The sequence below is a fragment of the Hyperoodon ampullatus genome (assembly GCF_949752795.1).
Source record: "Hyperoodon ampullatus genome assembly, chromosome: 13".
Taxonomy (NCBI): Eukaryota; Metazoa; Chordata; class Mammalia; order Artiodactyla; family Ziphiidae; genus Hyperoodon; species Hyperoodon ampullatus.
In genome coordinates this window covers 3054492-3067703 of record NC_136926.1, presented here as the reverse complement: position 1 = coordinate 3067703, position 13212 = coordinate 3054492, and the positions used below count along the sequence as shown (strand labels likewise).

General features: G+C 47.1%; 1 protein-coding gene across 1 annotated transcript in view; it reads right to left on the bottom strand.

The window, feature by feature from the left end:
- TMEM132D (transmembrane protein 132D) overlaps positions 1–12463 on the bottom strand; it is a gene marked incomplete at both ends in the record, with an annotated part of 636473 nt that extends 624010 nt beyond the window's left edge. The window contains one exon of the mRNA XM_079717165.1: positions 12385–12463. Within this exon, the coding sequence (XP_079573291.1) occupies positions 12385–12463 (79 nt within the window). The remainder of the gene's footprint in view (positions 1–12384) is intronic.
- Positions 12464–13212: the final 749 nt, after the last annotated feature.

Genomic DNA, 13212 nt, shown 5'->3' with positions numbered 1-13212 from the left:
CCTCCTCTTGAGAGCCTCCAGTTCAAAGAAACCCAAGAAATACTTTCAAATCCTAGAAGACTGTCTAGAAAAATCATAACTGAATCAGCCATTAATTGAGCACATGTTCACCAACACCATGACCAGCAACATGAGAAACACACAATAAGGGTCTTTGTTTCCTTCCCACAGTCCTCTTGGGAAGAGAAAAGTTACACAGATGAGATATTTTAACATGATTTTTTGCAAGGTCACTGAAATCAATTTTAACAAGATGAGAGTTTCTTTGGATACTGAAGACTGGCACATTTCACACCAATTGCAGGTCTCTTCCAGAACTGAAGAGGCTGGTGTCCTGACAGCAAGGTGGGCAGGAATCTCCGGATTCTGGGGTTCCAGATCTGTCTTGGGTGCCACTGAACAGATGCACCCATCTGAAACCCAGAGAGAGACAATGAGCAAGGAGAGGCAGCAGCTAACGAGATCAGTCCTTCTTGCAGAGAGCAGAAGAGTGTTTGGTTCAGTCGGGACTGCCCTGAGGGAGGGAAGCACTGGATCCTCTGGGCGCCGAAAGGAAGGCAACGGTGACAGCGGGATCTGGGCCAGAACAGGAGATACTGTGGCTGGGGATTTCTGCTGGCTGCTGCTGTTCCTCCCCCAGCCTGGGTCCCTGGTGTGCACGGTGGGTAAATACACCGCCTCACACAATTCAGGAAATCCATCTCTGCCAGAGCAGATTCTGTTGTCAGCAACTGAGAACCTTGGCTGACAAAGAAAAAGCAAAGATCATAGAAAAGACCTCTTAAAGGGTTCTAAGGGGGAATCAAGGCTGCCATTCCTTCCTCTCTCCGCTTAATCAAACACGTTTCTGTACCAGTATTTGTTGGCTTACCCGAGAGAGGTAGGAGTTCAGGTCTCAGTGTCCAGCACTTCGAGGGCAGAGTTGATTTCATATTCATTGACACATCCTCAGAGCCTACCTCACTGTGTTTGTAACTTGCCCTCAACAAACTAATTGTTGGATAAATAAATCAAAGCCCTTGGTGCTTAGTACGGGTGACAGTCCCTGTGTCAGACAAAGTAGGAGAGCTAGGTCAATCTCAGGGCTGAACTTGAAGAATTTTTGCTGTATTTAAGCAGCAGGGGACCTTTTAATTCTATCAAAGTCACAGAATCAAGGAATTCAGATTTATTTATTTTTTAATAAACTTATTTTATTTATTTATTTTTGGCTGTGTTGGGTCTTCATTGGTGTGCATGAGCTTTCTCTAGTTGCAGCAAGGGGGGGCTACTCTTTGTTGCAGTGCGCAGGCTTCTCATCGCGGTGGCTTCTCTTGTTCCGGAGCATGGGCTCTAGGCACGTGGGCTTCAGGAGTTGTGGCTCGTGGGCTCTAGGGCACAGGCTTAGTAGTTGTGGTGCACAGGCTTCATTAGTTGTTGCACGTGGGCTCCAGAGCACAGGCTCAGTAGTTGCGGTGCACGGGCTCCAGTAGTTGTGGCACGTGGGCTCAGCAGTTGTGGCTCGCAGGCTCTAGAGCGCAGGCTCAGTAGTTGCAGTGCATGGGCTTAGTTGCTCCACAGCACGTGGGATCTTCCTGGACCAGGGCTCAAACCCGTGTCCCCTGCACTGGCAGGCAGATTCTTAACCAAAGCGCCACCAGGGAAGTCCCAGAATTCAGGTTTAAATGTCCACCTGTTGTTTTGATTCTGTTCTATGATAGTGATTCCCAAACAGCATGTCCTGGAGAGATTTCATCTTCCCAGGTAACTAGATCACATCCTTCTCACTGAATTTCTAAATGCATTTTCATTTTCCCTCATAACCTTGAAACTGCAGGCTCTTTACCTCCACATTATCTGTTGACTGGAGTCCTCTTCACATAGCATCCCCAGGAGCACCCACTGTAAGCAATTCTGCATCTTCCCACTGGCCACAGACTGTATGACCTCACCTGCTCCAAATGCACAGCCTTCAAGAGGCAAGGCATCGCAGGGCCCTGGACCACACTTGGAGGAAAACAGCTTCGGGGCCTCAGAAGCCACATCCTCGATGTGACTCTCTCCATGACACATTTTGAATACTTTTCGGGGCCACCAAGGCACTCAGCAAAGATTGTGGGGTACAGCAGACACCCACAGTGCCATCGCTAAGGGCATCAAGGTTCAACAGAACGGATGCTTTCATGTATCGCTAACACCTGTACAAAAAGGTAAGCCTGTCTGGAAAACAGCTTGTCAACAGAAGCTCTACCCATACTCTTTGGCCTAGTAATTAAATAACTGTGACTCTCTTTAAGAAAGTAACTCAAAGCACAAATTATGCACAAAGATAATTATTTCCTCATAATAGCAGAAAACTATAAATTATGTAATTGTGCAAAAAGAGCTGAAAAATTTCAGCTATGGTGCAGACATTAAAAATATATCCCTGATACATTTTTAAAACATGAGGAAATGCTTATATAAACATATGAACTCAAAAAAGTCAAAAACCAATTATGTGTCCCAGAGACAGTGTGAACACAACCGTTTTTAAAATTCATAGAGAAACAACTAGAACGAAAGACATCAAAGTGTTGAGGCAGTCATCTTCGGGTAGTGAGATTATTTATTTTTACCTCTCCCTCATGTCAGGATTACTTTGAAGTAGCTTACAAAAAATAAATGCACTGGGATAGAAGTAAGCAAGGAAGCAGACAAGAGAGACAGAATAAGGAAAATAAAATAAAGCCAAGGATGAAGCTGAGTCACAAGATGTGTCTCTTAAATTTCCTAGACTTATAAATAGCAAAGTTGCCTCAGAGACTCCTAGGAGTTCAAGCAAAGACAGACACTTGGAAATTCACTTAGAAAATTCACGGTGTTCACAGGATACAGTGTAAACTATTTCTCAGGATAAACACAGCTTTTTTTTTTTTTTCCTGGTACTAAGGCCTGAGAAGTATTTCTTAGAAAAGGAACTTGGGAAAGAAACAGGTTTTTTTGTTTGTCTGCTTTTTTTAATTTAATTTTATTTATTTTTTATACAGCAGGTTCTTATTAGTTATCTATTTTATACATATCAGTGTATATATGTCAATCAAAATCTCCCAATTCATCTGATAAAGTCCTTAAATATCCCTCCACTCTGTCTGTGCACATGTCCCTCTCAAGCTCCTGGCGCTGTCCTTCCCCAGCTGGCATTTATGGCCCCAAGTTCAGCGGGCTGCACTGTCCACTTATCTCAAGTGTGAGACTGTTCTAACTTCAGATCCTTCCCAGAGCAATTCTGCCACACAGCATCCTTGCCCTCCTTCTGTGAACCTGCTCCTCTAATGAAAGAGCATCCCATCTGTTGTCACAGCTGGTCTCGACACAGACATCCACCATGGACGGGCTGGGACGGGGTCCTGGGACGAGAGCCTGCAGACCATGCTCAAGGTCGACACCGGCCATCAGACACCATCAGGCACCCACGAACCGCCAAGGCTCAGTGCCACCCAGGCGTGTCTGCCCAGCGTGTTGACAAGGATGCTGGAGTGAATGCAAACTTGGTCCCCGGCTTCAGAGAGCAAGAAACACACGTGTCTTCCTTTTTATGGGATGGAACTTCATTTCTATTTGGATTCCCCATTTCACCCAGTAGCCAAACAATATCCCCCGCCTCCAATCATTACAGAGATCACGTGCAAGCTCTGAAAGATTCAAAGTGCCCACGACAACCAGGAGGGTTCACTTCAACGACAGACTTTGTCATTGGTCCAAATGGCATCCGGTCTCCTGTGGTCAGTACAGGCAGACCACAGAGATGCCTCCGTGGTCTTGACCTCAGGGCCTCCTCAGGCTGATTGGGCTTCCTTCCGCCATGTCTGCTCCAGCTTCCTCGGCTGATCTGGGAAATATTCTGCCACTCTCAGCACGTCGCTGGAGCTCACTGCCTGGTCACTGCACACAGACATGCCTTCTGCTTTTTACAGCAGGTTCTCTTCCTCTATGAATCTCCAAATACATTTGAGAAATCTAACTTACATTGCTCAACCTCATCCTTGGAGTGAAGTGACACAGAGCATCTCAAAAGCACTCTGGCATCTGAACTAACCTCCAAATCCTCCTTCCCTCTCCCCCCAGTGAAAAAATATTTACTGAGGTGAAGAAGGAGAGGGTGTGCTCAGAAAACACATGCCCATGAACATATGTTTTTCCAAATCTTTTGTCTTTTGCTGGAAATCTAAAGTCAGGAACCTGGCTTTTCTGTCCTGGGCTTTCTGCTGTAGCAAGAGGCAGTGGTTGCCATGTTTAACCTGCTAAAGAAATGATACTTAAAGGGTGATGAGGATTAAGGGCAGGCAGAGAATTGGCGACATCAACATCGGTTTTGATATCAAAATCTTTTCCTGCCACAATGTCCTAAGAGATTGTGTCCAGAACCTTGAGAATCTCAGCGAGTTATATTATAACTTAAGCATCTCCCCACCTACCAACATGGCTTTCCCGACCAAACACACAAACAAAAACAACAACAAAACTGAAGTCTGACTGCCACCTTCTTTATTTAGTGAGTCTGCTCAGCAATTCTCCCATAAACATAAACAGATACTATTTTTCACATGAGGAAAATAACCAATGTCGCTAATGGCTAAAAACTCTTTGTGACTGCCTGTCTTTTCAAATGTATATGAAGTCTCATTTCTAGGCTTTAGTTCAGAGAAAGAGAGAGACAAAAGTTTTTATTCCCTTTCAACTGTTTCAAACATATTTCTTAACCTCAGTTACTGCTGTCCTGTCATGACAATATGTACTTAATCTCTTTTTGAATATATGTCACAAATCTTTTTACTTTAAGTTCAAGGGCCTTCCTCCCCTATGGATACTTAATTTCTGGAAGTTGATGGGACAGACATCTTGGGCGATAGGTCTGTATACAAGGGACCCTTTGAACCCTCCTACACTGTTGGTGGGAATGTAAGTTGGTGCAGCCACTATGAAAAACACTGTGGAGGTTCCTCAGAAAAATAAAAATAGAATTACCATATAACCCAGCAATTCCACTCCTGGGCATATGCCTGGACAAAACTATAATTCAAAAAGATACATGCACCCCTGTGTTCATTGTAGCACTATTCCCAATAGCCAAGACATGGAAACAACCTAAATGTCCATCAACAGATGAATGGATAAAGAAGATGTGGTACATATATACAATGGAATATTACTCAGCCGTAAAAAAGAATGAAATAATGCCATTTGCAGTAACATGGATGCAACTAGAGATGATCATACTAAGTGAAATAAGTCAGAAAAAGAAAGAAAAATACCATATGATATCACTTATATGTGGAATCTAAAATATGGCACAGGGCTTCCCTGGTGGCGCAGTGGTTGAGAGTCCGCCTGCAGATGCAGGGGATACGGGTTCGTGCCCCAGTCCGGGAGGATCCCACATGCCATGGAGCGGCTGGGCCCGTGAGCCATGGCTGCTGAGCCGGCACGTCCGGAGCCTGTGCTCTGCAATGGGAGAGGCCACAGCAGTGAGAGGCCCACGTACCGCAAAAAAAATAATAATAATAAAATATGGCACAAATGAACCTATCTACAAAACAGAAACAGACTCACAGACATAGAGAACAGACTTGTGGTTGCCAAGGGGGAAAGGCGGGGGAGGGATAAATTAGTAACTTGGGGTTAGCAGATACAAACTACTATATATAAAATAGATAAACAACACGGTCTCACTACTGTAGAGCACAGGGAACTATATTCAGTATCCTGTGATAAACCATAATGGAAAAGAATATAAAATAAAGAATGTCTATATGTGTATAACTGAGTCACTCTGCTATACGACAGAGATTGGCATGACATTGTAAACCAACTATACTTCAATTCAAAAAATAATAAAATTTAAAAAAAATCAGTACTCTGACACTTAAAACATTTTTAATAAATAAAATCTAAAAAGAAGCCAAATCTTGGGCTTCCCTGGTGGCGCAGTGGTTGAGAGTCCGCCTGCCGATGCAGGGGACACGGGTTCGTGCCCCAATCCGGGAGGATCCCACATGCCGCGGAGCGGCTGGGCCCGTGAGCCATGGCTGCTGGGCCTGCGCGTCCGGAGCCTGTGCTCCGCAGCGGGAGAGGCCACAACGGTGAGAGGCCCGCGTACCGCAAAAAAAATAAATAAATAAATAAATAAATAAAAATAAAAAGAAGCCAAATCTTGAAAAAATAAATAAATAAAAAAGTTGACCCAAAAAATTAATTAAAAAAATAAATAAAAGGGACCCTTAAAACTGATATTAAGTGAAGACGACCCTGGCCTCAGGTTGTTGCGTGATCCTCTTAATTCTTCCTGGATTTTTTTTAAAGCAGATTTTAAAAAATAAATGAAGAAAGTGATATAGAAATATCCTGAGTCTTTGGTCTCATGTCACGACAAATCCACGCTGGATTCCTGTGGTCACCACTCACTTCTGCTCTAGCACCTTCACAATATTCTCCCCATAATTCACTCAAGTTTGTTGTCTGGCATCAAAAGTCAAACTCACAAATCCACATGTTCACAGAATCCAACATTCTCCTTTTGGAAACAGGAAAAATGTTTGTCTGCCTTCATGCTACATGCTTCTTCCTCGTTATTTACAATTTTACTAAAAAGCTACCCAGACTTTTAGTCCTGGTGAAACAGAGGTCAAGTCAGTTTCCCCTCCTCCCCCAGGGCCCACGCATGTTAGTGAAGCCAATGAATGACGGGATGCTGGGATTCAGAGAGCACAGCCGAAGACTCTTCAGCATCCTGGCCTAGGAGACAACCACACAATTTCACATCATCAGATCCCCCTCTCCACCTCTGTAACAGCCTTGGGATTAAAATCCATGTTTTAGTTCCTTTTAGGTATCATTCCCGATTGCTGCTAGAGAAATGAAGGCTGAGAAAATTAAAAAACAGGGGTTTCACTTATTCATTCCTTCAACAAACAATGAGCCACATCCAAGGCTCAGAGCTGAAACTCCACGGAAACCCCTCTGCACTCAAACTTCAGCATGTCAGGCACCACACGTAATTTTTGCCTGACAAATGGATTCATTTTTAGTTATTATACATAATCACGAGCAGAATGTAAAACAGTTAACAGTGTGGGCTGAAGCATCAGAATTCAGACTGTGACACTTTAGTTGTAAGAGCTTGGACAAGTTACTTCTCTGAGTTTCCATTTCTGCATCTATAAAATGGGGTGAATAAAATCTAACCCATTGGGTTTATCTGCAAATTCACAAAAAAAACACTTCCAGCAATCACTCAGTGCAGTGCCTGGCATACAATTTTAAATTACTTTAAAATTCACTGTTATTATTATCGACAAAAGTATTTCCTGCAGCACTTTGAACTACTGGGTGGAAAAAAAAAACCCAGCATCAAGCCATTTTACTGCTGTGCAAAGTTCCTTTCAGCAATAGTCTACAGTCTTAAGGATACTTAAAAATTTATTGAGTCCTTGCAGTGTCCAAAGTACTAAACTCAATACTGAAGAGAAATCAAAGAGAGAAAAATACACAGAGGTTGCCTCTAGAGGTACTTAAAATTTAGGAGAGGAGACAGAAAATGGTTTTAGAATGTGTCACCCCCGTAGAAGGTTGAAAAGTGCCTCCCTACCCTCACCAAAAGATATCTGCGTCCAAATCCCTTGAACCTGTGAATGTCACCTTATTTGGGGGAAGAGAGGGGGAGAGGGGTCTTTGCAGGTATGATTAACGTAAGACGGGAGATGATCTGGATTATTCCGGTGGTCCCTAAACGCAACCATGTGAGTCCTTACATAAGAGGGAGGGGATGGGAGGTTTTAGACACAGAAGAGAAGGAGGCATGAGGACAGACCTGAGAGAGATGGGAAGACACTACCTTCAAGTGATGTTGCCAGAAGGTAAAGACCGCCGGCACCCATGAGGAGGTGGCACGATTCTCCCCTAAAAGTCTCCTGCCAGCACCTTCATTTTGGCCCTGGGACACTGATTTTGGACTACTGGCCTCCAGAACTACGTGAGAATGAAGTTCTGTTGTTTTAAGTCACCATGTTTGTGGTCATGTGCTAAGGCAGCCACGGGAAATTTACAGACCGTCTGATTAAAATCCATCCGTACCTCCTTCTATTCCTTACCAGTGCCTGGGAAGGAGCCAACACAGAATTCATCCCCCGCCTGGACCATTTTGAGAGGGAAAGAGGCTGCTATTACTAGCCTCACCAGGACGCCATGGGCAACTGGTGCTGGTCCAGGTGAAAGAGGACATGCCACGGATATCCCCACACCCTACCTGACCTCTGCCCATCTCTAGTTCACTTCCCACCCTGTCCTTTCACGCAGTACCACAAGCTCCACGGCTCTCTCTCCCGGCCACACTGGCCCTCTGGAGTCCCCGTACGTGTCTGCACCCTCCCTGTAAACACCAACCCATCCCTCAGATGCTTTAAGTCCAATGCCAATATACCTGCGCTCAGAGATGCTTGCCCTGTCCCTCTAGCACACCGCAGTTGAAAGTTTACATTCCTTTACATAACATTTTTATACAATGTATAATTACACTTTTATATAATTAACATCTTTCTCTATCTCCTCTATAAACTGCCAGTTCCGGGAGCACAGTAACCGTATCTGTGTGGGGTTTTCTCACTACTGTAATCCTATGGCCAGCATGGCGTGGGGTATACAGTTGGTGCTCCAAAAGCAGCTATTGTGATAAAATAAGGAAGGAGAGGGGACCAAGGAAATCAGGAGGGGAAAGGAAGAGGGAACTGAACACCGAACTGGTGGGTTTTGAGCCCATGACTTAAAACCATGGACGGTTTGTGCACTTTACAAGCTAGAGGAATGACTGGCAGTGAACTATCCTGAATCGAGCGACACTTTAGTACCTTCCTAACCCTGTGTCCTCAGAACACCGGCAAACAGTTCTTGCAGAATTCCATGCTCACTCAAAGCCTGTGGCCTTTAGTATTTGTTGAATCATCAAATTTTATGGATTTATGGATGGATGGATGGATGGATGGACGCATGGAAGGATACATGGATGGATAAAGACTGGCTGAATAAATGGGTGAGTGGATAAATGGATAGATTAATTTAAAATACAGGGTAGTATAAGCTTCTGCAATAGCGTATTTTTGGAGTTTTTGTTTTGTTTTTCATTTTTTCTTGGCTTTCAGAGTTGAACTAAATTAAACAGAACTTAATACTTAGAATTCTAAATTTCTATGCCTGTAAGTATTTCTTATAAGATCATATTTAGTACCTAACTTTTTAATTCAAGAAAAAATGAAACTTCTTGGTCTCCCCATTTCCTCTCCTTTTAATTTTGACAGTGTTTAAATGTAAGCAATAAAGTTTAGTCTGTCTCTGTCTCTGTGTCTCTGTCTCTGTCCCTGTCTTTCTCTCCCTCCCTATCTCTCTCTCTCTCTCTCTCTCTCTCTCTCTCTCACACACACACACACACACACACACACACACACACACACACATACTCACACACCCCAACGTGCTCCCTCCTGGATACTTCTTCCTCCCCTGAGAGCCCGGACAAGGTGTCACTGTAAACCAGAGCGCCTTCCAGTCCAGAGCTGTGGGAGGATATTTCCTAAATAAGAGGTGATGCTCAGCCACCCAGATGCTTCACTTCTGACCTAAGAGGGAAGCTATCAAGGTGGAAACACTCTGCGCGAAGGTGCCCTCACAAAGCCACTGCCCAGGAGGCTGGCTGCACTCTGCCACGGGCTGCAGGCAGAGCACGTGCCCAACACAACCCACGGACAGGGGTCCATCACCACAGGAGCTCCTCTCCCGGGATCCCAGACCTCTGAGTGTCTGCTTCTCAACGGCATTTGCAAGAGGACATAACTCTGGGGGATGCAGGTCAGGGTCATCACAAGCAGCCTACATGGTGCCACCTTCCTGACTTTGTATTGAAAACCTGCCTGGCTCTTTGCCCATCTCTAATCTCATTAATTTGTCTTTGGGCCCCTTTACTTTCCATGCCCTGCCCGCCCACCCCCATGAAACGAATAGCAACATGTTAAAACACATCTGCAAGCTGGCACAGCTGTAATCTGCATCAGGTTCCCCAGGAAGGCTAGACTCTAAACATAAAACACAAACTCTCTGACAACTTCATATAAGGCTGCTCTCCAGGAAAAGCTGGGACTGCACACCAGTGCTGGTAAAAACTTTTTGTTTCATAATAGAGTTCCCAGGTCCCAAGGGATAGAACTGCAAGTGATGAAACTTTATTTTTATTTGATTTTCAAAAAATCTATGAGGTTGCTCTATGACCAATCACTTCCTGCTCATAAAATTTAAACATATGGGTTCAAAGACGTTAGCCTGGTAATGAAAATCTGTGCACATCTGTTCCTTCAAGTCTTCATCTTTGGAAAGAACTAAGGCAATGCAGTAAATATAAAAATATGCTGAAACACATATTTAATATTTGGTAATAATCTCCATCTTTCCATCAGACCCAGACAAATTAGGCACTTTGGATGGTGTGTGTCTATGCATATGTTTCCTTCCAATTAAAATCCTCTTAAATATAGTCCATCTTGGATTTCAAGCTTTTTTAGAACTTTCAGGTGGTCGGAGGATCTGAGAGGGGAAAGTGATGTGAACATATGGGGAAAAGAACTGAATGGCCCATGTGTTTAGAATTCATACCTGCACCAGGAAATTTTCTACAACTGGAAGGTTTCAGGGCTGTGAAACTCAAAATATGTCATAGGCTGGGCTTACAGCATCCTTCCACAAGCCGAGACCTCCACATCAGAGTTCCTCATGTTAAGGACATTTTCAGTGTCTCCACTTGAAAAGTCCAGAACTAGCAGGGCAAATACAGTTCTCTTCAACCCTGCTCAGCCTAATAAAGAAATCAGTAACAGAACTATGTGTGTACCTAACCGAGGAAACATAATAGTTGGGTCATATTTACAAAGCTTTTCCGTACCTTAATAAAACCTTGTTATTGCGGCATAAAAACAGAGAAGTCTATTCCTATTATCAAACCAAGTGACAGCCAATAAAAAACATGCCTCGTAGCCATAGGCAAGCAAGTCTGCTGGGCTGTTGTTGCTGTGGATCTGGGTTTTTTTAACCTCACGTCTGCCTGGGGTGGATTCACTGAATTCATCGAGCTTTTCTTCCGTTTCTTGTGCACATCACAAATCCCCGAGGCGCTGGTCCTCAGAATTGTTCTAACTCATAATTAGGTGACATGAGCCCATTACGACTGCACTTGAAAAGACAGCCAAGCAGGGTGGGCATAGGTCACCCTCTTCCTACGTCACGCCAGCAGAAAAGCCGGCTATTGTCAGATTTAAAGCAATGTAACCTCAATGATGCCTGAAGAGCTCAGAGAACAGAAAATTCCTGTAATTAAAAAGGCTCTGTGCATGATAATTGGCTTTGAAGTTTCTGAGAGAGATCTCATCTCGAAAATCTTCTCAGGAAAAAAAAAAAAAACTCTGTTTACAGGGATTTGGGGACACACATGGGAGACTGCTAAGATGCCCCGCTTTGCTCCTTATACATTTCTCTGTAGGAAAGAGGCCCCTGTGGGAACCCCACACAAATAAAGAGACCTGATCAGTAAGGAGAAAGAATGGCGGGTCCTTTCTACAACCTCCGGTGTGAATCGAATAATTTCCCTTCAAGGAATTCGTGTCCTGAGCTTCCAAACTTGCTGTGCCAATGACAGACTGGGATGGAGACAGATGAGGCAAGCAGATGCGGAATCCCCGCCTTCCTCACAGCTGCAAGTCAGGGGCTCTGCTGGGATAACGCAGGTGACAAGCAGGGTTTGAAACTCCGCGTCCAACCTGCACGGATGCTGCCACCGGACAAATAGCCACAGAAGGCAAAGGGAGAGAGAAGCCTCTCTTAGGGAAACGCAGGGCCACCTCTCCGGAGCTAGCCCCATGCCACAGGCACAGGAGCCCACGATGCACGCAACAGCACTCCCATACAGAGGCGTGCTCCGGCATGATTTCCTCACGGGTCTGTGCCAGTAGGAAAAGTCAAGCCCAAATTCCTGAACCTTTCCAGGAGGTCACTTCAGTCCCTTCCTCTGACATCTTGCTCAGCCCTCCCAGGGCCCATCTCTCCTTTCAAGGTTCCCCACGGCCCCCTCCCAGAGTGGAACACGCGGTCGGGGGAACGAGGCTCTTTTTCCGCCCTGGCGGTCTCACTCGGGCCTCCAGCCCCAGTCTTCCGGGGAGGCACCTACTACGAGGGGCAGCGGGAGGATCTCGGCCGCCGCACGCGCCCGTGTACACGCACAAACGCACACGCACACCCACTCTGCCGGCCGCCCCCATCCATGCACGCCCTCCCACACGATCACTCCCAGCAAAGTTCGCCCCGGGGCCCCAGAGGGCGGCGGCGTCCCCTTACCTTTGGAGAAGAGGGCGGCCAGGCTGACGAGCACGGGGGACCAATGGTGCCACAGCGTTCCCATCGTAGACGCGCACATCCCGGAGACCCGGAGCGCAGATCGGCGGCTCCCCGGCGCCGTCTGGGCGGTGAAGACACAGTCGCCAAGCGCCCGGAGGACCGGAGCGGGCCGGGAGGGCGAGGGAGTGCCGGGCTAGGGGCGCGAGCGGCCGCGGCGCCCTGCGTCCTCCTCCCGCCCGTCCATGGCCTGCGGGAGGCGACACCGCGCGCCGCTCCGGAGTTGCTCTCTCGAGTCCAGCGCGCGCGCAGGCAAACCCCACCTCCTTTTCACCCCCACCAGGATATTTTTACTTTCATCCACGCGAATTTGTTCCTTTCCGTTTACCCAGCGAGGACTGGCTCCCAGGTGGCCCCCAAAGGGCGCATCCGGGAGCGCGGGGACGCGGGGCGAGCGGCTACGGGTGGGCTAGCGGGCGACGGCGGGGCGGCGGGGTGGCGGCGTCCGGGGCGGAGGCGGTGCGGGGACCTCCGGCCGGGTGGCCAGGCTCCCGGAGCGCCGCGGAGCGCCCGGGCGCACAGCCCCCATCCCGCCCGGCCGCGCCCCGGAGCGCGCGCCGGCGTCCAAAGTTTGGCGGGGCGCAGCCGCTGCCCGCGTCGCCCACCCCAGCCCCGGCCCCGGCCCCGGCCCCGGCCCCGGCTCTGGCTCGAGGGGCCCTAGGCGCGCGGCGCGCACGGCCCGCTACGGGGATGCGGGGCTGCCCCCGGCGCCGGGGGGAGGCGCGCCACCCGCACGCGGAGGAGGACCTGCAGGCCCGGGAACCTCGCCGC